Source organism: Pagrus pagrus, assembly GCF_965226575.1.
Source record: "Pagrus pagrus genome assembly, chromosome: 8".
NCBI classification, from domain to species: domain Eukaryota; kingdom Metazoa; phylum Chordata; class Actinopteri; order Spariformes; family Sparidae; genus Pagrus; species Pagrus pagrus.
In genome coordinates this window covers 16,947,420-16,970,457 of record NC_140192.1, presented here as the reverse complement: position 1 = coordinate 16,970,457, position 23,038 = coordinate 16,947,420, and the positions used below count along the sequence as shown (strand labels likewise).

Here is a 23,038-nt window from a genome sequence, read left to right as displayed (position 1 = left end):
TGAAGTTGGAGGAAAAAAAATGAGGTTCAAATAGGAGTGGGAGTGGTGATGGACCTGAGATCTGAGAGATCTTAATGAAAAATGTCTGCTTCTGCAGAGTGGAAGAAGCTGAAAGCAGAGAATTTGTGTAAACCATCAACTGCTGTCTATTGCTAACTGTATTTTTTTTTATACATGCATGACCGTAGCTACTGTTAGCTTGTTAGCTCAGTTAGCTGTGCAGCTAGCTGGACTGACAGGGGATCGTTGGTGTTTACACCTCTAGTACAGGAGCTTTGGACCACTGGGAGGAAAAAGGTTTTCAGGCCCGCGGCTAGCTGGTTAGCATGGACTTTTTGTTTTTACTATTAAAGGACTGCTCCAAAAAACATGGAGAGGTTCAAAAAATATCAACGATAATCATTAGATGCAGCACTACATGAAATATCTTCATGCTGCCATTGTACTGTATTGTATCAGTGTAAACACTGTATACACTCAGCTAATGCTTGACCACAGTCCTACACAGTAGGACACCAGTGAGACACGCCACCAGTGAAAATCGCTCCAGTTGCCACTTCAAAGTCCGCCATCTGCCGGAGCTTCTGTCCCCACTACAAACAGAGGACAGGCCAGGGTCGGATAAATATAGTCACAGATCTTGGAGACAACAGCATGCCTGACATTTCAAAGCAGAGGGAGACACACTTGCTCATCAAACTATTGGCGTTACGAATGAGGGGGCCTAGCAGGGGCACGCTGTTCCCTACACTATCGACCCTGGCAGTGATCCCGAGGTGGCAGACGGCTGCTCAGTACAAGTCACCACGACAGAGCTCGTGGTCAGTTAATGCCATCGTATCACTAGAGGATCTGTTTTTCTTGGCTGAGTGGTGTCACTTCCTGTGGAGCACCACCTGACCCACACAAAAACAAGGGACTGTTTTTAGCATGTTAGCCAAGCAGCACTAATGAACGGCTAGTAAAAGGTGCATTGCGTAGGATTAATTTAGGTACAAACACATGAATGTTGCCAAGTCACGACGGGCCTGAAAAAACTCCAAACCACCTACCTAGGGTGCGCTAGCATTAAGCATTAAGTGCTTATAGTCCTGGAACAATTCATTTAAAGTCATTACAGCAGTTTGCAAGTCAATTTCAACGCAAGTAAGTCTTCCATTTTAATAAAAGTGGACATACTAACATCACAACCTTTCCCTTTGTTATCTCTGGGTCCCGATGGTCCCACCTGCTCGCCCAACGACTCAGCAGTTCAAAGGGGAGTCAATGACCCAGTGACCAGCATAGTCCCCGGTAAAAGCATAAAGGAATTGATATATGTGTCATACAGCGCTCTAGAAATGGTTATTGATGAAGAACTTAAAAGGTAACCAGACCCCAAGGGTTAGGTTTAGGCACTGAACTCTGATGGTTAGGATTTTGGTAGCCCACAAGGCTGGGCATAAACCCACAGCATGTGATGAAGCCGGTTATGCAATGAAACAAATTGGGTTTAGGCACCAATCTAGGACAGTTATGGTTAGGGTCAGAGTCAGGGGTCAATATTTGCTTTATTGCCATTGGGAGTGACTATGATGTAGAACCTGATTTTCCCAGAGCAACTTAAAACATACAGTGCAGTGGCACCTGTCATCAAAGGGTACTGTGCACGCACCATATGGGTTAAAAAACTGGACAAATGTGGGATCTGTTAAATCAACCCAACTTGTCATAATAAAGCCAAAAAAGAGCTTAGTTCAAAATTAAAACTGCACATTTTGAGGGAAAGCAAGAACTCTGTACCACCAAGTGAGGTCAGATCAAGATCACAGCACTTGTTTTCCTCCTCGGCTGCTGCTTCCCTATATATCCAACCACATCCATAATGACAGTCTTACTAGAGAGATCAAGGTCCTGGAATGTTCTGAGTGTGGTCTGGACACGACGTTGACCAGATGTTCGGGGCATCTATTCTGGACTCAAACCCTTTTTCCCAGAGTGCTGCGGCCGACGTGCTGCAGAACCAGTATCTTACTCTATACTAGAGAGCTGCTTATGGTTAGACCTTTGTGTTTTGTTTTCAAAACATCATTTGGAGAATCTGTGAGAAACACGAATGCAAATTGGTTCTGATCAAACCCCTGCTGCTGTCGTCACAACAGGACTGCCTACTTATACTTTAACAGCTGGACTTCTTCTAAGAAGTGTCTCGTGGCGCTTGTACAACCTGGAGCGAGGAATCATGTTTTATTATCACGTGTTGTCATCTACACATGAATAAACAATATCACAACTTTACTTCCTCAATATTTGCTCGGGGCAATTTGTAAACCCGAGGCACCGAAGCTCTCCCAGGAACCGTTCATTTGAAAAACCATCCTTGGTCACGCTGTGCTAATCATGAGAGCAGCTAACATATCACAACACATCTGCAGGGTGTTCAAGTACTGTTAAAGGTTGCTTTGTCAACACGGTGCATGATCGAGTGTTTGTAGCCTTTATTTATTCACTGGAAGAGCTTCCCTCTGTTCATTCTGTTAATACAGGGTCAGTCAAAGGCCACATCTAGTTTAGTTAGGTTTCCCACACAAACTATTGATTTTAAGGAAAACTTGTGGTATTTTTGAGAAACCATCATTTTACAGACCCTATTAAAACAATTGTTGAGGTCTGAGGACGCTGTGATATTGTCAAAATGATCCAACAACATAGAAACTCGAGCACAAGAGAAATTGAAAGTAAATGTTACATTTATTTCGCAATCTGCCCGTTAGACAAACTTTCCAGTTCAGCCTTCACATAGCTGTTCTATCACTTTCTATTTCACCTCTGAATAAGAGGGTTGGACAATAAGACGTGAAGACTAAATAAAAAATAAACCTGAATAAACGAGTAGAGGAACTAATGACTTCTTGGGGCGGTGCCTGTATGGTCACTGCAAATCAATAAAACATTACACTGAGTAATTACCTTCGGTGACCCAACACCTTACCTTAAGTAACTTAATGCTGCTTTTTCCCTTAATTTGTGCCACATTTCTCTCCCTACTTATATTCCTTGGTTTGTTTTAACTAGTGTGTGGCGATACCCGTAGATCTTCAGTAGAAACGATGGCTAAAATGAAAAAAAAAGAAAGAAAAAAAAGAAAAAATAGGTCAAGGCTATACTATTAACGCAAAATGCCTTTGGCTTTCAATTATTTGGATACGCTTAAAAAGATTAGGCATGTGTCATTATGTGACGAGCATGATGTCACCTCAAGGGAAAGTACCAGGGAGTCCTGCGCTGAAAGACTTTCTGTTCCCTCCGGGTCAGAATGTCAACCATCAAAAATATCTTTAGAGCGGCGGCGTTAACTTCAACTGCAGCCAATCTGCTGTTAAATCAAAAGATGTTTGTGTGACCATCAACGCAATGAGAGCGTGTCTTATTACTGATGGTCAGTTAAGATGTGTTTCAAGTCCCGGGGTGGCACAAGGACAGCAGATATGGGGAGCTGTAAATGTGTCATGAGAGAAACGTATTGATTTCTAGATGAAATCAGGATCAATACTCGTGCTTGTACTATTGATGAGTCATGTGAAACCTGCATTGTAAACACTAGGGGTGGGTGGGCTGGGTTTTCCTTGTCGTGAGCAGCAATGGGGGCGTCTTCTATCTGGACAGATGGGTGTTTGTGTCCTCAATAACTGATTGGTGCTATCAAGACCCTGCTGCCTTATCGTTAACATCAACCCCCCACCCCTACCCAAAAATACACACAATTATTCAGACACATAAACTCATTCCCAAGCATGTGAATCTATTAGGACATGTACTGAAAGAACCCTGATTCATGATGAATAACACAATTATTTGTCCAGACTGAAGAAAACTGAAGTGGAAACGTTACCACTGTTGACGGGGAGGGAAAAGAACATTTGATATGTACCCACTCTAATCCAATTGGAGGAGGAAAAAAGTAAAACATTTTTAAAAATCCCCCAAGAACCACTCAGCAAAAACTCAATGAGAAGGTTCTTCTTCTTTACTTTTTCTTAATTTAACATGCCAGTGTTCTTTGAGATCAAACCCCCCTTTTTAGGACAGGCCGAGCCAAAAAGGCGACATAAGACCAGCTTGTCGTGCTTCACGCTAGATGAAAAAGGGGTAGAGAATTTAAAGAAACTGACATTTTTCAAAACAACTTTTTCTATAACTAAATGTCTAACAGCGGAGGGTCTGCATGTGCGACAGAGATAACAGAGGGTACGGGACAAAAACTGCTCGACCCTACTAAAAAAACTTTCACCCAAACAGCTAGTGATGCGCTAAGCCAGTGACATTCAGCCCTGCAGCAGTGGAACAATTCAAATGCTGCCTAGGAAGGAGCGCCACAGAGACCACAAAAACAGCCACCTAGCCCATGAACAATGGGGCTTTTCTCTCAACTCAGCCAGCCTCAAAAAGTGCTTTGTTGCCAGAGATACCCCCCCCTCCACCTCCCTCCACTGCTATCAGCAAAAATCGGCCTGTGCCTGTAGCTTCGCTGCATGTGCGGTCTACAAAACAGCACTCCACTGGTTGTGATAACACCTGAGCTAAACGTGTTATCTGATAGACAGGCGAGCCTTTGTCACTTAACTGATTTAGCATGAGTAACTTTTTTTGTTGATGAGCTCGATTATGAAATAGAAAAAGAGCGAGGACTGACCTCGTCTCCACTGGCCAGCCGGTGGGTCAGCTCCTTCAGGCTCCGCATCATCCTCTCGTCCCTGAAGTCGTAGGGGAAGGTTTCCGTCCACTCTGTCAGCAGCTGCACGATCTTGGGAGCAATCTTCCTGACTCTCAGCTGAAAGCGCAGGATAAACGATATTGAAACACAATTCTCCACGAGCAGAAATTTGATGAAGCTAGGACGGGATTATTTGTCGCCCATACCTTATCAGCCTGGGGATCACTGAGTCGCTGTTGCTCCATGCACAGGTGGCACACCTTCGACATGAGTTCGTATGGGTGGAGGAAGAGGCGAGAGCTGAGCAGGAAGGTGAAGATGTACGTCCTCTGCGAGGGAGAAAGGAAATACATTTACTGATGGTGACAAATTGATCGTTTGAGTTTGAAAGTGGGCTTGAAGTCACACGAAAAACACGACTCACAAAAGGGAATGATACCTTCATGACAAAATATAAAAACAGCAAGCATGAGTAAGGAAAGTGGAAGCGATTTTGGCACTTAACAAGGTCTCAAAGCACCACAGCAAAAAAAAAAAGGCCGCATGAAACTGCAAAGGAGGACAAAGCCACCAGGGATAATAAAAAAACAAAATGTAAAAGAACCAACACTCACATCTGGATAATAGTCAACATTTGGGACCAAGTGGTGAATGAGGGCCTCCAAGGACCCAGACACCAGGTTGTTGTCATGATAAAAGAGGCCCGGGTAGCCCTCCTCCTTGGTCTGGTACAGGTTCTTGTTGTAGCCGCTGGTGTTCAGCTGCCCCGTGAAGGGTGGTGTCTGAGGCATGTTGTCCTGCAAAGAGAAGGAGGACAAACACAGGAACAGTTAGTCGGGACTCCTAACTTCTCCTACGATAGATATTACGCCGCAGACACTGATGCAGGATGGCCAAACGAATCCAAAATAGCTCTCAGACACAAGCGCAGACGGCCGAGGTTTGTTTGGGAAATGGTTTGGACGCGGTCGACACCCTTCCTCCTCTGGATCCCTGCTGTCCATTTTAAGCTCTCTTGGTTTGGGTTTAGTTTATTTTGATGGACAAATGGCTGAGTGAGAGAGTTAAAGAGCAAACTGTGGTCGAGGAAAGCGGGAGGTTCGTGAGTCATCTGCATTACAATGAAAAACTAGAAAAGACGTCTTACATATGCTTTTACCCCACTGAGCTTCACAGGGAGTTGAACCCTTAACCCTTGCAATAATGGTGCCTTGCTCTACAGGACCATGTTCAAGTTCAAGCCAAACATGCAGGCTAATAGAGTGCATGCTCTCAAAGGCAACAACTCTTGGAAATAACCGAATTCTGAGAAAACAGAATTCACATTTGGTCATATCGATTAAATCTTCATTCATTCAAAAGGACTTCTGACTCATACAGAGCCGGTATTAAATGACTTATAAAGCTTATGAAGGGAAGTTCTGTGTATGTGTCCTAACACGCGGACATCAGAATGAAAGTACAACAAAAAAACGTGTACATGCTTGTGAGATGCAGAGCCCTCATGACGCTTGCTTTTTTTTTTCTGAAAGCACACAATTTGATCACATTGCCTGTTTACTTCCACTGCCGCCACGTGTGTGTGTGTGTGTGCATGACACAAAGCGAGGGGGATTGTGTGTGTGTGTGTGTGTGTGTGTGTGTGTGTGTGTGTGTGTGTGTGTGTGTGTGTGTGCGTCAAAGAGGCAGAAGAGATCACAATGCAGGCCAGATGATGTCAAGCAGAGGAACACGTGTGCAGTCCTGTGCTAGGACGCGAGCATCATGCTAACCTTGATCAGAACGTTGCCTTGGAAACGTGTCAGACAACCTCTCATTGATTCATGTGGTCCAAACAATCACAGCTTTGTCAGTATAAGAAAACAGATTTTGTAAGTTAAGAGCGGTGATCACAACAGAAGCACTTTTGAAAAGCTGGAACATTCGGATCCGTAATCCTGTTTGTTAAGATAGTTTCCAATTCAATTACAATGTATTTCTTACTGTATTATATTTGGCTTGGCTGACTGTGTTCAGACGCTTATATCTGATAGTGTACAATGTTTTGTAAAATGAAGAAAGGTCTTTGGGAGAAATATCTGTCCATACTTAAGAAAATAACAAAATACGTTGTTTGATGTCAGTCGTGAAACTCTGGTATGTAGCCAAAATATAAAACCAGGTCTTACTGAAACTTTTGCTCTTTCGCTTACGGCATCTGTCATTTCAACTTTCAAAAGTGACTTTCGCTCTACCCCTCAAACCGTCCTTTAAAAGAAGTGAGGACCATCATAATAACCTCCCTCTCGGGTCTAAAACTCAAACTGGTCCCCACAAAGACAGAACAACCAGCTGACACACACTTTCCTCTGCCAGCCTCCTGACCTCTGAACCTGGCACTCTGGCTCAGTCCCATGCCAGGCAGACTTATGGCTGGGGAAACACAAGGGCCTTTACACACCGAGGGGGGTGTCAGCAAAGGGTGAAACAGCCCCCTCCCCCCATACACCGTCACAACCCTCCACACCCCCCTCCAACCTCCTTGACAATATGCTGCCCGGTGGCTGCCTGCCGAGTCAGGAAGCCTTTAAGGCTGATGCACTGCAGTGCTGCCAGGAACGGATACGGGGATGCCAGGAGGTATAAACTGCACCTGCCCACACACTGGCACGAGCAGTTCAAATACATCTAGGCTTTCATTGTCCTGTGATGTAATTTTGGTTTGCAGAGGAGGCTTACATAAGACAAAAAAAATCATAAGGACGGACATCTGAAAGCATTAACAGATATTATGTAGTAGCATTTAAAGGTCTGTTTGCTCCATATAGATACTAAAACAAACCCTGTTTATTCATACGTTCACTTCAAGCCTCCACCCACACGAGGCGAACCATGCACCCTTTCCTCTTTCACACGCCTGCCGCTCCATAATGCACGCGTGCACACACAGACCATCGCTATTATTCAGCTAGACAACCATGGCCATTTCCATGAGAAAGGCAAATGTGAGGAGTCAGAACACGGCGGCCCGAGCATCTGCTGCACCATGTGGCCTCCCCGCAGAGAGGGTGAGACAGGAGGAGATCACGAGTGTGGAGGAGGGAGAGGAGAGGAGGGATACCCTGGTAAAAGTCAACCCTTTTGGAATCTTTGTTTACTCCACTGAGGGTATTTAGTGAACATAAGAGCACTTCTCTTAGCAGCGCTGCACCACAAACACTCCATTTAGATGCAGTGTCTTACATCCAAGTACAACCACAGACGTCTGCTGTCCACAAAGCGGCCCTGAACACACCACTGGGGTTAAGATGAAGATCACTACAGCAGCAGGTGATCGAGGACTGAGAACATGTCTCATTCACTTTTCCCAGCTGGGATCTAAACCACCAACTCCCTGATCCCACGCTTGCTTTCCTTACCACGAAGGGAGGGGGGGTTGTTTTGGTCGGATGCAGAGCACGAGTTAGTGGACCAACAGGAAATTAATCAACAATTGGAAGACTTAATTGTTTTAAGTCATTTTTTTCCAATTTAATTTATTTTTGATTCACTTAATTAAGCAAACATTTGTAGGTCTAGCTTCTCCAAATGGGAGGATTTGCAGCTTTCCTCTCTCATAGCATTATTAACTGAATCCCATTAGATATTTTAACAAATTAACCAATTGCAGGAGGACATCTGGGGCTCTGGGAAAGCGCTATCGTGTGTCCTTTTTCTGACAATAAACTAAACAAAGAAAAAAATGAGACATAGGCAGGGATAGTGGGCTGATACTCACTTCATTAAGTGGCTCGGGTGTCGGCCAGACTAGACCGATCTACATTTTCGTCAACCTCATTGTAAAATTTAGCATTTCTGCAATCACATGCAGCTCACAGCCACCCCTCGCCTCGTGCTACCTGACATAAAAGTGTGGTTTACCTTTTTTAAAAATCAGAAAAAGAAGAGCACTTGTATCAAATTGGAAATCTGTATCATCTGATCACCTGTGAAAAAAGTGATATTGGCGCCTGGTTGCTTTTCGAGATGGAAGTTCAACATTTCATTCCCGGCCAGTTGGACTGAGATTAATCTATTTGATGCTGTTGCAGATCTGTGAAGTCCAACCTTTATCTACTCCACACAGACACATCGTCACATGAACGAATTTAGTTTATAAAGTCTAATTTTGCAACAAGCTGTATTGAATCTTCAGCGGCGTGACATCACTGTCCCTCTCTGGTGTCTCTGAAAAGGCGAACGCTTTGGATTAATGTCACGGTGCCAGGGGCAGGTGGGCTTCTTTGAAGATAAAAACTGTGGCTCTAATATTAAAAAAACTTCAGGTAGAAGACACCATGACATCAGATGTCACACTTTGTCCTCTTTGTATTCTTAAGACAGATTTTTGAGGCTTTTGGAAACATTTATTTTCAAATGCAACTGAATGCACTTTTCATAACCCGCTCTCCTTAATTTCATCAAAGAAGCAAAAGAAAGGCACTTTGAGTGTTAACAGAGACCCTGCTCTCAGGCCAAACATGCTAATTAATCTGGTTTTGGTGCAGCAAGAGGATAGCACCAGCACCAGCAACACCACTATCACCACCTCTTAAGACAGGCTATTCTCATCTGCTGTGGTCCACACATGCCAGCTGCAGCCTTCACCATAATCCTAAAAACAAAGTGGAGGATGCTTACAGGCAGCGACAACTGAGACACACTGATTTACATTTGGCTTCCAGGTGTCTGTCTGTGCAGTAGTAGTTGTGGTGAGGGGCCACGTGTCAAGTCCCAGGGCCTGACAAAAGCAAACTCTTAGCACGTTGCTGTTGGTTTAGCGTGGCCGCTGGCTGGGTGGCAGCTGAAGGTAAACAAACAAAATGCCACAGCTCAGCTGGGGGCGGGGGGGGTTGTTTAGGTTGGATGGATGGTTTTAATTATAGTCTTGCTGGTCGTGTGTGTGTCGCCATCTGCCTCAATGTGTGAAAAGAAGTCTGGTTTGGACTTAAATTGGATTTAAAAACAGAGGATATTCAAACTTCTGGCAGCCTGAAGGGGCTGTTCTCCCCACCTTCTTATTTACATTGGGAAACAGCACTGAGGCAACTCATAAATGAAACTAACGGGCATTAATGTATCACTGATCATGTGCTGTAACATTTGAAGGTGAAAGGTTGAGTTGAGGAGAAGGGAAAAGGGGAATTTATAGATTCAGGCCATGATTTGTTGAAAGGTTATAGAAATGTCAAAATAGTTCCCCTTTCTTGCCCTGTGGGGAAATTCTCAAACAGAAGGGCAAAGCACCAAACCTCTCCGGGCAAGTGTCATATTAGGAGTAAAACCCCACCGTTTACGCTGTAGAGCCATCAATGACACAAGCTCGCAGGTAATTTTGTCTGCAAACGTATGGGTGGGGCTGCCTCCCCCAGCGGGAGAGCGATGGAGCCTCGCTCAAAATACAAGCTATCAAAGAGCCGACGGAGGCACTTCCCGCCCTGCCCGCAGTGTTAACGACCGCTCATGATGAGCGCCCATCAGCAATTCAGAGGCTGTAAAGAAAAAAACCCAGAACACACACACAAAAACCATTCCCGTGAAGAAATACACAAGCAGCCAGACACTCGTGTTTACTGTTCAAGCACTTCCCCGATGCCGTATTGCCGAGACATTTCTAAGATCTTCCTGCAACCGCCGAGCCGCTGAGGTCAAAGCAGTAAAGCTGTGAGATTTGTGACGCAATAAAACATCCTCTGCAGCCTGAGAAGTGGTATCCACAGAAATGAAAGCCGGGGAGAAAAAGTAGCGCAGTGTTTTGTTTTTTTCTTTATTGGGGTTGGAGAAGGAGGCTACAGCAGCGGGGGAATGTTGTGAGACACTTTGAGGGGACCAGCAGTAAATCAACAGCCCCCCCCTCTCTACTCTCCTACTGCGTAAACACTGAAAGGCATGAGGAATCTCACTCATCCATGGCTTGAGGAAATGAGGGTGAGAGATAGCTGAGTGGCTGCACAAGAGGGCGAAGAGGCCACAGTGGAATAGTGGAAGGAGTCTAAATAAAGAAGGCTGGTTGGTAGTGTCGTCTGAAGCTGGTGTGTGGTCAGAGGTACTTTAAACTAGGCTGGTGCAGTAAAAAAGCACCTGTCTGGCAAAAAAAGTGGGACTGGAACATGAAGAAGACACAGCTACATCCTCCCAGCAAGCCTATTAACCAAATGCAGCTCTGGTGTTAAGTATGGACACACTACCACAGAGGAGGAAGTGACACAGCACAACTTTAGAGCGGAAAATAGACTCCAACAGTAGCAAGAACATGCACAGACCAGAAAAGCGAGAGGGCTCACTACAGATAAATCTGTCTTTCTCAACCTCTTAACCTTTGTAACCACTCTGACCCGCCAGCAGGTCTGTCAGTTCGAACTCACAGCATGCAGCCAAACTTTGGTCTAACCCACAAAACTTTATTTTCCCAAGAAACTAAAGATCGCAGGATGAAATCTGTGAAAAAAAAAACAAAACACGAGAGTCTTGGGTTTAAAGGTGCAACCTCAGTGGATATCTCTGCAACACAATACATAGATGTCAAAACTGTTATTTCTTAGCTGCCAACAAGAACTGTTTCAAGCCCCTTCTTCACCAGCATACGCCCATCTACCAGCCCAGCTAGCATTATGCAATAGTAGCAATTAAAGCCCATTCATCATCACCACGATAGCACTGAAACGAAAGGGCAAATACTATTCTGACACTTCCATTTACACCATATGATGGCTTTCAGCTCAGTGCGATGCACCATCCAACAGCAGGAGGTTGAAGTGCAACCTCTCGCGGCTCATCCACCCTTCACGACTACATCCATGCTCGTAATGAGAGTACCGACTACCAACAGCGTTACGACTGAGGTAATGTGTGCAGCTGTTGCACCGAGTGGTAAAAATCACAGCTTCCATACAGGATTCTGTCACCTGGCGTCATCAGTCCCTGACAGACACATGAATTTGCAGCAGACATCCGGCTCAGAGGGACACTGCAGCAGGAAGAACACAGTTGTGGCTTCTATGTCTGATTTTACCCTGAATCTTTAAAGGTGCACTCTGTAGTTTTGGGGAAGGGTGTTTTCATGACTGAATAAACAAACTGACCTTAAAGGACAACGCAATTTCATTCTGTTTTACTTTGTTTACATGTGGCGGACCCTGCCACCTTTCTCCAAAACTACATAGTGCCCCTTTAACCGATGGATACAGACACAGCTAAGCTGCAGCTGAGAGCGCACCTCTTTCATTCCCACAGCCCTGCAGTCTGCACACACACCTTTTCATCTGCAGCTACTTCCCCACACGTCAGGCTGCTTGTGGCTTCAAAGACCCATACATCATGACAGGAAACTTCCCACTTTCCCAAATGCCTCTATTTGTCTGCTTCTGCGCAAACAAAGACCGCCACAACCACCATGGCACAACACCAGAGTACAGTAGCAGCCATGTAATCCACAGCAACAATCACTCATTCGTGTGTTTCCAGAGGAGGCACCCTCATTGTCAGCGGGTCCTGCCAGAGAGAACCCAGCCAAATCACCAATAAACGGATTTAACTTGTCAGCACATTAAGGGAAACCAAAATGCATGCTTGTAATACAGAGCAGTGGCACGGAAAGCCAGGAGAAAGAAGCCGGAGTTACTCAGGAGAGATGTGGGATTAACTTCACTGATCCTTTACTGTCTTGCAGGAGAGGAGAGACAGGGAGGGGGGGAATCCTCTTAGCCAGAAGGTAGTGGGGGGTTAAAAATAGCCCGCCATTGACACTAATTTCAAAAATCCCATTATTGGGGTACATTTGAGGGGTCACTTGGGAGGGGAGGAAAGACGGAAAGAGCTTCTTGGCACAGGATGCCAATTTGGGTATCATTACCCTTGTTTGTTTTGACTGCGCAGGATAAAGACGTGGATAAAGTCAATAAAGGGCGCACAGCCAGCACTCACACAGCAGCGAAGCTTCGATTCACACACTAGAAACCCAAGCTGGGATCTACTGTTTGCAGTTAGGTTGAGAAAAGAGCGACAAAGCATCAGGATTCATTTACAAGCGATCCCTCTTGGATGGAGATAAAGTGCGCTCTCTCCACCACCTGCGCGCATTTTGGAGAACCAGCGGGTCTCCGAGGCGCACAAACAACACAACACTCAATAACGTAAAAAACACATATTCCTCACAGCTCACCTCAACAAGCAGTAATCCAGGTGCGAACTGGTCCTCGTATCCTCTCTCAAAATGTGCCAAACAGCCTCTGAGCAGCCGAGACTTTCTCCTTTTTACATGTGAATAAAGCGAAGCGGTGAAACCCGGCTGTCCCTCCCCGCGCCGGTCACTCAATGCAGCATTATTCAGGCGTAAATGCAGGAAAAGTAAAACGTGTATTGTCGCTCTCAGAGCAGCAGCGGGAGCAGAGTCTGCAGCGGGTTTCGGGAGAAGAAGAATCCGTATGAATGGATGACAGCTCCGGCTGCGTTGTTGCTCCGCCGCCTTCTCTTGTGTGTGTGAGCTCCGGAGCCGCGACCAGCCTCAAGACTGTGCTGCGAGCGAGAGGCAGCAGCCAATCAGAGGACAGAGCTCACACACCCCCCCATCCCTCTCATCCTCCCCCTCTTCTGGAGTTTTCAATTTCATTTCTCTTTTCACCATGCAGACTCTCCCTTTCTGTCAAACTCTGACGGGTTTTTTGTGTTTTTTCCATTAGTATCTCCCTTGTTCATCCTTCCTCTTTCATTTCTCCGTTCACTTTGCTTTATTTAGGCTGTGGGAATACCTGATGAAGAGCTGCCAAGGCATCTCATTTTGAAAGGGAAAATAAAAAATCACCTACAGCATCATAAAGGGAAAACTTTTCCATTCTCTCAGGTAGATCAGTGTTTGTGTTTCACTTTTTGTAATGGTTGCTTTTCCTTGTGTTTTCCTGATTCTTTTTTGCATTCATTTATCGTGAAATACATTGAGTTTATTTGTGATAAAATGCACACTTTGAGCAAAAATGTCTTACATTGCCTGGTAATTAAAGAAAGTCAAGACTACAGCCAGGCTAGCAGCTCGGTCAAGTTGTAAGCTATGAGGAGTCGGAACAGCACAAAGCCAATTTGACATAGTGGCTAAATCATGTATTTACAATATAACGTGATACACACTGGTCCAAAAAGACGTTTTTCCATAAGCTTACATTGTTAAAGAAGCGTTTGTAAAATGCTGAACACAACCTGCGTGAAACATTGAATTGTTTTATTCCCATTCAAGTTAGCGGAAGTTAGCCGCTCAGTCGGCAGAAGTCTCTAGGGCACACGCTCTACAGACAAGGTGTAGACCCCGCTGATTATCTGGGCCAATATTCAGCACTTTCCGATTATCAGTATCGCGATTTTTCTGTCAGATTGCCAATATAATCAACTAATTTGAAAGAAAGTGCTACTTTGGCTCTGATGCAGCATCTTCCAACAACACTGTCTGATTGGTAACACAAACACAAACTAAAATGATCAAATGAATGTAGTGGAGAGGAAGTAGGTAGACTATAGCTGAGGCTGATGAGACAGTCATGAGTTCTGAAGATTGTTTATCAAAATTACTACTAGATGAATTGAAACGTTGACCTGATGATGGCGCTACACGACACCTTGACAACCAAAGTGATCAAATTCATCCTAATGGGGACATGAATGTCTGACATAAATAGCAACTATCTACCTGATAGTTATCGAGACCTCCTGATGGTGACAGTAGAGATAAAAAAAAATCAGGGGATAATTAAAGTCAGTAGGATTCACCATCAGGGGACCATGAATGACTGTACCAAATTTCATGCCAACAGGCCCTGAGCCACACTGCCAGCATGGCTAAAAACTCTAATCTATTCAACACACATGACAATAATCACAAGAACTACAATAATTCTAATAAAATACTCAGTAATATCAGGCCATGTGTCCATTCTTCTATATTTACTGTTGCATGTCTTAATTGTGACCCGTCAAGGAACTACAGAGGAGCTAACAAGGCTACAATGTCACATCTCACCCTTAAATGTTTTCAATTTATTCTGCTCACCTCTCTCTCCTGCACCCACTTCCCCTTTTACCCCTCCTTTCCCCCATTTTCCCTCTCCTCTCTCCATCTCCATCCCTCCCCCCACTCTTTCTCTCTTTTGTATGTCTAGGCGTCTCATTCTGAGCTCAGGTCATGTAAATAGAAGCTTCACCACCACAGGGAAAGAAAACAAATTATAATTCATGCCAGTGAAAAAGCTGTTGCGTAAAATCAAATTAAACAGCTCAATCTCTTTCTGCGTCCGTAACGCAACATGTCTCGTTTAGTTCCTCAAACCGACGATGATGTTCATTGTTTGTCCAAATAATTCAAGGTGACAACTGTCTCTAAGAGGGCGGCGCATACAAAGGAAGCTGTCTTTTGTCAGCAAAATGACTCACATTGGCTCACATTATATAAGTCCAGAATGGGACTGAATCATTGGATTTAGAAGAAGAGATTAAATGAAATAAACATGCAAACAACAATTGTATTTTAATGTCGACTGTATTAAATCATTTGATGAAGCGTTCTCAGGCAAACCCACTGCCGCCGTGTTCTAGCTGCGGAGTTATAATGGGCCACTGTGTGATTATTAGTTAAGTCATTTGTATTTATGTAGCTTTTATCTGAAAAGACAGGTACATTGAGAATGAAAACCTGAAAAGAGGAGAAATTGGGTTTACAAGAGACAAAATACTCTTTTACATCTGCAGAAAGTATGAAATTCTAACACAAAAGCACATGTCGCTTGTTTACAACAACTGTTCTGCTTATCTTTCGACAACAGAAGAAGACGTGTTGTCCTGTAGTTCAGTTAAACAGGAAAGAAATGTGACTTCTACGAAGACGACAATCCTTTGTGCGTGGCTGACTTTCTCCACTTTTCCGAACAGAGTAATAAGCCACGGTAGAATAACAGCAAATCATCCCAAATCTCATCAACATCCAGAGGTATTACGTAATCTGGTATTAGCGCAGCTTTACGTATATGCACTAATCCAGCTTTTCTCTCGCTTCTCTGCACAGAGTTTGACCGCAAAGGTCAGGATTGCAGTCAGTATGTTGGGCCTCATGGGACACGAACACAATATATGTTGGCAAACACTGCAAATAATGGTCATGTTCCAACCAGGATTTCAAATCAAATGGAAATTTTGGCACTTCAACTTTCGTTCTCATATACTGCAATTAAAAACATGGGAAAGAGTTTAAATGTATGATCACAGCTGATGAACAAACAGTATTATCTGTTGTTGTGTATATTTGAAAGGGTTTAAAAGGACCTTGAAACAAACATCTTAAGAAGGCTGTGGATTCTCTCACTTTATGTCTAGTTTTCCAACCACTTTACGACAACATCCACACAACACTTTGGACACTGAATGTGACAAAGTAGTGGATTTTTATTCAGAAATTACTAGCATGAAAAGCAACCACATGAAGAAGAACATGAGCAGAAAAGGTCCAGTATACGGTGATTATTCTGACAGATGCGGCGTTTGAGAAATGATCATCAATTCTGGATTAAAATTTTCATTTTCACAAAATACAAAATGTACTAAAATCATGATGATGTGACCAATTGTCATCTAATCAAATGAAAAGACCAAAACCAACTATGTGTCTCTCAATATTTCCTGCTTTATCCATCTCCTCTCTGGCTCCTAGCTCAGTCATTTTCTAAATCAGCTGGGCCCTGTAGAGTTTTGGCAAATGGTCCTCAACCAGGAGGAAACGGTGCATTTGTTGGGGACTATTTTCAGTGGCGGATTAATATATTGCACATTTGGCACTCTAGTCTTTGGAGCAGCAGGACACTGTAAGTGGGGACTGAGTCAAAATAAATACGGCTGCGTGCCTTTATTGTCATGACATAATGCAGTGTTGGTTTTGGTCTTTTCGTGGGATTTGCTGAAGACGTATCCTTCGTATTCCTGTGTCTGGTCTCAAACATGCCTGTAGAAGAGAATAGCAGCTTGATCAGTGTTGTCAGTGATCAGTCTGGTTTCAGCTATTCTTAAAGACTGGGAAGTGGGGCTTTACCAATTCAGCTCGTTCACACTCTGTCCCTTCAGGGCAGCCTGTGTTGAATGGCTGAGTGAAAGGTTTCCAGTTTGTCTATTCAGGTAACAATCAGCATGGGGCAGCCACAGCCTGGAGGTTTAATAAATTGGATTCCTGTAAGTGTGAGTGTAAAGCAAAAAGAAAAAAAACCCATCTCACAAAAGAAATATTGCTGTGTGGCTACTTTGATCAAGCTTATAGCAATAAGGGATAAAGCTTTAACAGCTCAAATATAATTTACATGAAAAAGGTGCAACATGTCCACATGTGGTGAAGACGTCTGATGTTTACTCTCAAGGAGAAAGATCCTGTCTGGCGTATCAGAACTGTGCTAAAGGTCTGTTATGCAAGCGAGACATCCAGGCTGATGTGCTGAATTTGAAATGTTCCTGCAGGGAAACAAACACTGACTTTATGTTTGTGCTACATTCCCCATATAGCTTCCAACACGAGCGCTGGAGATAGGCATCAGGAATTTACAATAAGATGTTGTTTCCCATTTGTGATCGCAGCACTCAGGTCACAGTTCAGTGTCGTGCTTCAGGACACTTGGACAAACATCCTGAAAAATACTCCCACACTCTGTGGACATTTCATGCATCTGTTTGTCTTCTTTACATAACAAAAAATACATTTGTCATATATGTCACTCTAATCTCCTGACATAAACCTTTGTTTATAAGGCATTGTGGAGATAATTCACATACTGACAGTGTGTTGTAAAATATATCATCTGTATACCATATCTGTCTGTATGAACTATTTTAAATTCTAGAAAAAAAGTCTTAAAATAATGCCAAACATATTTAGATTTGGCCTAAATATCTGAATAAAATTGGTAAAAAAAAAAAAAAAAAAAATACATTAAAAGTTAAAGGTGCAATATGGAGGAATTGGACACCTGTTACATATAGCACCTTCAGCTGTTGTGGCAGATGGGTGTCATTCTTTTCCTGATAACACAGTCAACTCTAACACCATGACAGCAAAGAGCCAAGATGGCACCTTTCAAACTTATAGCTAGGACTTTACTTGCATTTATAAGAAAAAGCTACCCTGTGGACCGACAGATTCCAGTTGAAAACAGAAACCAGGTTAGAAATATCTCATTTTTTTAATTTATACAAAAGTGCATGAAACAGTTTCATTACATTTGGTAAGTCACCTAAGAAATCCCCTCACAGACGAACACTTCAACTGTAGTTTATTCCTGTAAAAATTTCTGAGCACAACTGACCACTTCCTGTTATTCAACAATCATCTTCTTTAACTCACAAAGTCTTTGACTATTTTTGGTCTTTTCCTCATAGCACTCATCTTTAAGGCCTAAACAAAGCCACCCTGAATGTGGCTGTTTGCATTATCAGTGCTGTTATTTGGTTCCACCTGAGCTTGAATTCCACACTTTGGGTTAACCACTGTAAAAGTCTTCAGTGTGAGGGCATCCTAATTGCCGCCTGTGTTCATGGTATGATTTGGACCAGTTGGCGCCTCTGCTACCGTCTTACTGCCTCCACATTTACACCCAGGTTCTCTGGCTAGACTGGTGAGGAGCTCCAGGACTCTGATCTCATGCTCCATGCGAGCTTTCTCCCTCCTCTCCTCTCTCTCAGCCGTCTCCCTCTGCCGGCGCTCCTCCCTCTGCAGCCACTGGGAGAGGAGCTCCTGCTGCCAGTGGGCCTGCTCCTGCCGCTGACTCTCCAGCTGCACCATCAGGCCCCGGGTCTCAGATACAAGCCGCTGGAAGCACTCTGACAGGTGCTTAAGTGCAGGCTCCAGGCAGGTGGACTCAGGGTGGTGGTGGCCAGAGGTGGGCAGGGGGTTGGGGCTCGGATCTGTGGGTGTGGGGAGTGGAGTAGCAGCGGATTGGGTAAGAGGGGGAGGAGAAGGAGCAGGTGGAGGTGGTACTACATGTGGGGAAGGACTGCTCAAGCTGTTATCCACAAGTGTACCTATGACACAGGTTATAAAAGAGTCACAATTAGTCAGAAGTCGTTCAAATGGACTAGTTGTACAATTATTCAAGCACAAACACCAAATATTATCTGATTCCTGCTGCCAAAAGGTGACTATTTGCTGCTTTCCTTCAACTAATGTGATAGTTGACTGAGTAGCTTAAACTTCTAGACAGCTGGTCGAACAAAACCAGCAACTGTAATAAGTCATAGCCAACTTTAAAGGTGCATAAGGTGGAATAAAGTAAAGGGCTGTTAAAAAGCGGTCAAAACAGGAGCTTTGCTATTGTATATGCAGAAAAAACAGCTGCACTTCTAAAGTCACATTGCCAGTTTGTTGTCCTATAAAATGCAAAATACTCAAAACTTGAAAGACCGCACAAAAGATTAAAATTTATTACAAATATTGGTATGCAATTTTATTTATTTTTTATTCTGTCACTGTTGCTAGACCTGTTGAACTTAAATAGTATTTCTAAAGATAATTTTACCTACAGATAAATATTGCTATAATTATGATTTTAAAAAATGTACGAATAGAAATCTCCATCAATTTTCACAGACTATAATGAAAAACAGTTGGGAAATATTCCTGTGTTGCTACTTAACAGGGACTCAAAAAATGTTTTAGGCTGTATCGTGATATACGATATATATCTTGATATTTTGAAATGTCCTCAAAAGTACTTCACAAATAAGAGGACTTGGCTGAAAAATCAAATATCACAATATTTTTTTACCAAATACCTCGATATTGATACTGCGACAATATTATAGGGATAACTACTGGTACCTTCAGAAAATATTAACACAATGAGATTTCTGATGTCATCTGATGTAGAGAACTGGGTGCTCTGTATTAGGGGGATGTTTGTAATTCCTCATGCAACAAAGTTTCAAATCTCAGGATATAATCACAGTACATACCAGTAATTTCTCGATGGATGGGTGATTCCAGGTAAGCTTCATGTCGTCTGTCTCTTGGATGCTGCGGGAATCCTGTATTGCTGAACTCAAACTCATCCGTTGAATCTTCTCTGTCCTCCAACTTGACTTCAGAATCCAGCTGCCAGGACTGACGGCCTCCTATCTCCTCCAAAGAGCTCAAATGTTGTCTTCCTGTCCTCCCCGAGGAACCAAAATGGTGCCCACTAATCTCTGTATTAGAATTTAAATCTGCAGGGATACTTCCTCTCCTGTCAATGGAGTCAAGGTGGCGTTCTGCCATCCGTTCCTGAGAAACAAAATAGGGCCCTCCTTCCCCTTCCGCTGACCTCCGGCCCAGCACAGCATCCATGTCTGCAAAGTATTTGAAAGTACAAGGCTGCGAGCTGTCGACGCTCCTCTGTAGTTTGGCTCTCACGTAGTTAGCCTTCAGAGTTTTGACCCGCAGCCTGCACTGGTGTGGACTACGAGAGAAACCCATTTCACTCATGCGGGCAGAGAGGTGTTTGAAGACATGGCGGTTGCGAAGGTTTTCTGCCAAACTCTTTTGGACGCGCTCGTCGCTCCAGGCGCACAGCAGCACCTGAGTCTCCTCCACTGTCCAGTTGACTGAGCGCTCAGCTTCTCGTTTTCCTGTGCATACATACACAGCTGAATACAGTAACAGTACAATTTTGGCACTAGATCAAACTGTCCTCACATAAATCCTACCTCCATGAAGGTTATAAAGTTCAGTTTTTGCTGAAGTTGTCTTAGAGAAATGTGATTCAACTTTATGGTCATTTTGTGAGCTGTGGCTTGTGTTACTCTCTAAATAATTAGTCTGCCCTCACTGATATAAAATATTAGAAACACATAGGATGCATTACAACACATCTCTAAAACATCTGCAACAAAAACTGAACATCATGTTGTGTTAATGCTGTTTTAGCTAGATGGCCTTCATACTCTGAGTGTACATCACTGCCTGAACTGTGTGTGAGGGAGCAACCACAGCAGATTAGCATCTAAACTTACTAACAAACTTATCAACCTCCCTCAGTGTATTCAGTATCATAACATAGTCATAGATTGTTATATGAATGCCTTGTCGGTATGAGGAAGGGATGACAGCCTCACATTACTCCTTCTTGCTGATTAGCCAGACAGACAGCTAAACGGTTAGCTGACACTGGGTGTTACAAGCCAGTTACCAGGTGAAAAGTTTAGTGTTAGCAAACAAGCTAATTTAGACACAAGCAGAATAATACTAGCTTCATAACACTGTCCGACACTCTAAAGGCTCGAGGGTGATTTTAGAAGCAGGACAATTAGCAATGAATGGCTCATTAGCTTACCAGCCGAGTGAAACCAAACTAGAAAGCCATTTCTGCTGTGTAACAAACACAGCTCAGGTTAGCAGCTGGCTAACAGTTAGCTGAGCCAGCTACATGAGTCTCATCCTGTCGCTCTGCTGCCTTTTAAAACACAAACAGAACATGTCTGCTGCCTGAAGGGTTCTTACTTCTGGTCGTTGAAACGGAGTTGGTCGAGATGATCAGCGGAGGATTCATTTTAGCAGGCTGCAAGTAATGTAAACAATCCTCACACACGACGTCGCTCCTCTCTTCCGGGTGACGTCGTGATGAGCGCGTGACGTCACGTGTCGTCAGAAGCGTAGTGTTACAATAATTGGGAAAAAAATTACAGGAAATGAAAACAATATCATTATTATTATTATTATTATTATTATTATTATTATTACAAAAAACTAAACAGTGCACTGACTATATTCTGCTTTTCTTCTGTATGTCTCCAAAAACCCTGCTTGTATTATTTTGCACACACAAATACTACTCTTAGAATCTTTTTCCCATAATACTCATTTACATACTGTAAAAAATGTATTATATATTCATTAGTTATTTATTGTCCTTATCTGCAACATTCCCGTTTGCCCTATATTGCATCTGTACAGGTCCTATAATATTTACACCTCCTCTGGGATCATTAAAGTAGCCGACACGATGAGTTTTACATCAGATATTCATTCCTGTTTCAACATGCAGTAAGCCTATATTCATATACTATTCATATATAATACTGCGGGTTGTACAATATTTATTGAAACCCTTGAGTTTATTTTCCTGCATACCCCCTCCAACAGCATATAATCAGGTGTTGACACAGATCGCATACATTATCTGTGCATACAGTATTGCTAGATTCATGATGGAAGATGATACAAAATTACACTGATACCATCACATGTTAAAGAAATGTAATTTTTTTTGTTTGTTTGGGCAGTTTAGCTAAACTTACAGTATGTATAATGAAATATTCAAAAGCATGAGAACTCAGAATCCACTTATTCATCCACAATTAGGACACAAGGAAGTTTATAATAATATGATAGTGGAGATTAAGGTATATGTCATTGGTAGACTACAAAGGCTGTGTTCAGATAGACAATCGCTCTGCATGAACAAATGCAGCCACCTCAGTGACACAGCAGTCGGCATAGTGGGTGTCGGAGAAGCCTCAGGCGAAAAGCTGCAGTGTTGTAAAGATAAACAAAGTTTAACCTGGCTACACATTTGCCATGCCGTCCAGCAAGTAACCGAATATGATAGAGCAAGCAAATACATGAAAGTGCACATTCCTTTGTAATATGAAGAGTGTAATTCTAGTGTTTACCTTGCAATCATCCATATATAGACCAGTGTGTAGTTTTATGGTAAGTCTCAACCAACATAGCACCTTGCAGGTTTTTTTTTTTACGCAGTGCTATCTTTGGTCTGAATGCCAACAAGACAGAACAAACTCCAGAGTAGAACAGTAACAGATGACTAAATTGACTGTGAATTGACTAAATTGACTGTAATTGATGTAATCTCTTTCAATCTCATGTCCCTGACAACCATAAAACAAGCTTCCTCTGTGCATTTTGGTTACAGGCACACCTGTATTAACAGCCGTCCACATGCGATCTATCACCCCAAGATGCATTTTAACTGCTGTGTGTGAACACGTCCCCAGAGACCACAAATTCAGCTCAACTTTGAATAACAAGAGGCAACCATCCAGAGGAAACAGCTCCTAAAGAGGCTGTGAGGTGCTAATGGGCCGTCTTGTGCGTTCCCTGGATGTCTGTTGAGAGCATTAAGATCTCTGACGTCCCTCCTTCTATTTCACTGGTTCACCTCCTCAGTCTTTCATCCACAAACACAGCAATTAGCAGGGGGGAGTGAGTCCTAAAGTGTTGCTAATGCAGATTCAGTCTGCTCTCCTGCAGTTAGATTTGCATTTTGAGCTCTTAGCCTTTGTTGTGTTACACAGTGACTGAGAATGAGTTTGATAGTAATCTTT

At 43.3% G+C, this 23,038-nt stretch overlaps 2 protein-coding genes across 3 annotated transcripts in view; both read right to left on the bottom strand.

The window, feature by feature from the left end:
• rasgef1ba (RasGEF domain family, member 1Ba) overlaps window positions 1–23,038 on the bottom strand; it is a 110,332-nt gene that overhangs the window by 16,385 nt on the left and 70,909 nt on the right. The window contains exons 1-4 of one of the 2 annotated variants that reach the window (XM_084360986.1): window positions 12,873–13,201; window positions 5,308–5,490; window positions 4,900–5,022; window positions 4,673–4,810 (exon numbers count right to left, since the gene is read on the bottom strand). In XM_084360986.1, the coding sequence (XP_084217112.1) occupies window positions 4,673–4,810; window positions 4,900–5,022; window positions 5,308–5,484 (438 nt within the window). In that variant the 5' untranslated portion in view covers window positions 5,485–5,490; window positions 12,873–13,201. Of the gene's footprint in view, window positions 1–4,672; window positions 4,811–4,899; window positions 5,023–5,307; window positions 5,491–12,872; window positions 13,202–23,038 lie in introns of those variants that run through there. The other variant, XM_084360985.1, reaches the window with a different exon arrangement.
• LOC311261951 (uncharacterized protein) lies at window positions 17,978–21,173 on the bottom strand. The gene is made up of 3 exons (XM_084360987.1): window positions 21,028–21,173; window positions 19,673–20,323; window positions 17,978–18,742 (listed from the first exon to the last, which is right to left on the bottom strand). The coding sequence occupies exons 2-3, from the start codon at window positions 20,178–20,180 to the stop codon at window positions 18,237–18,239; spliced, it is 1,014 nt and encodes a 337-aa protein (XP_084217113.1). The 5' UTR covers window positions 20,181–20,323; window positions 21,028–21,173; the 3' UTR covers window positions 17,978–18,236.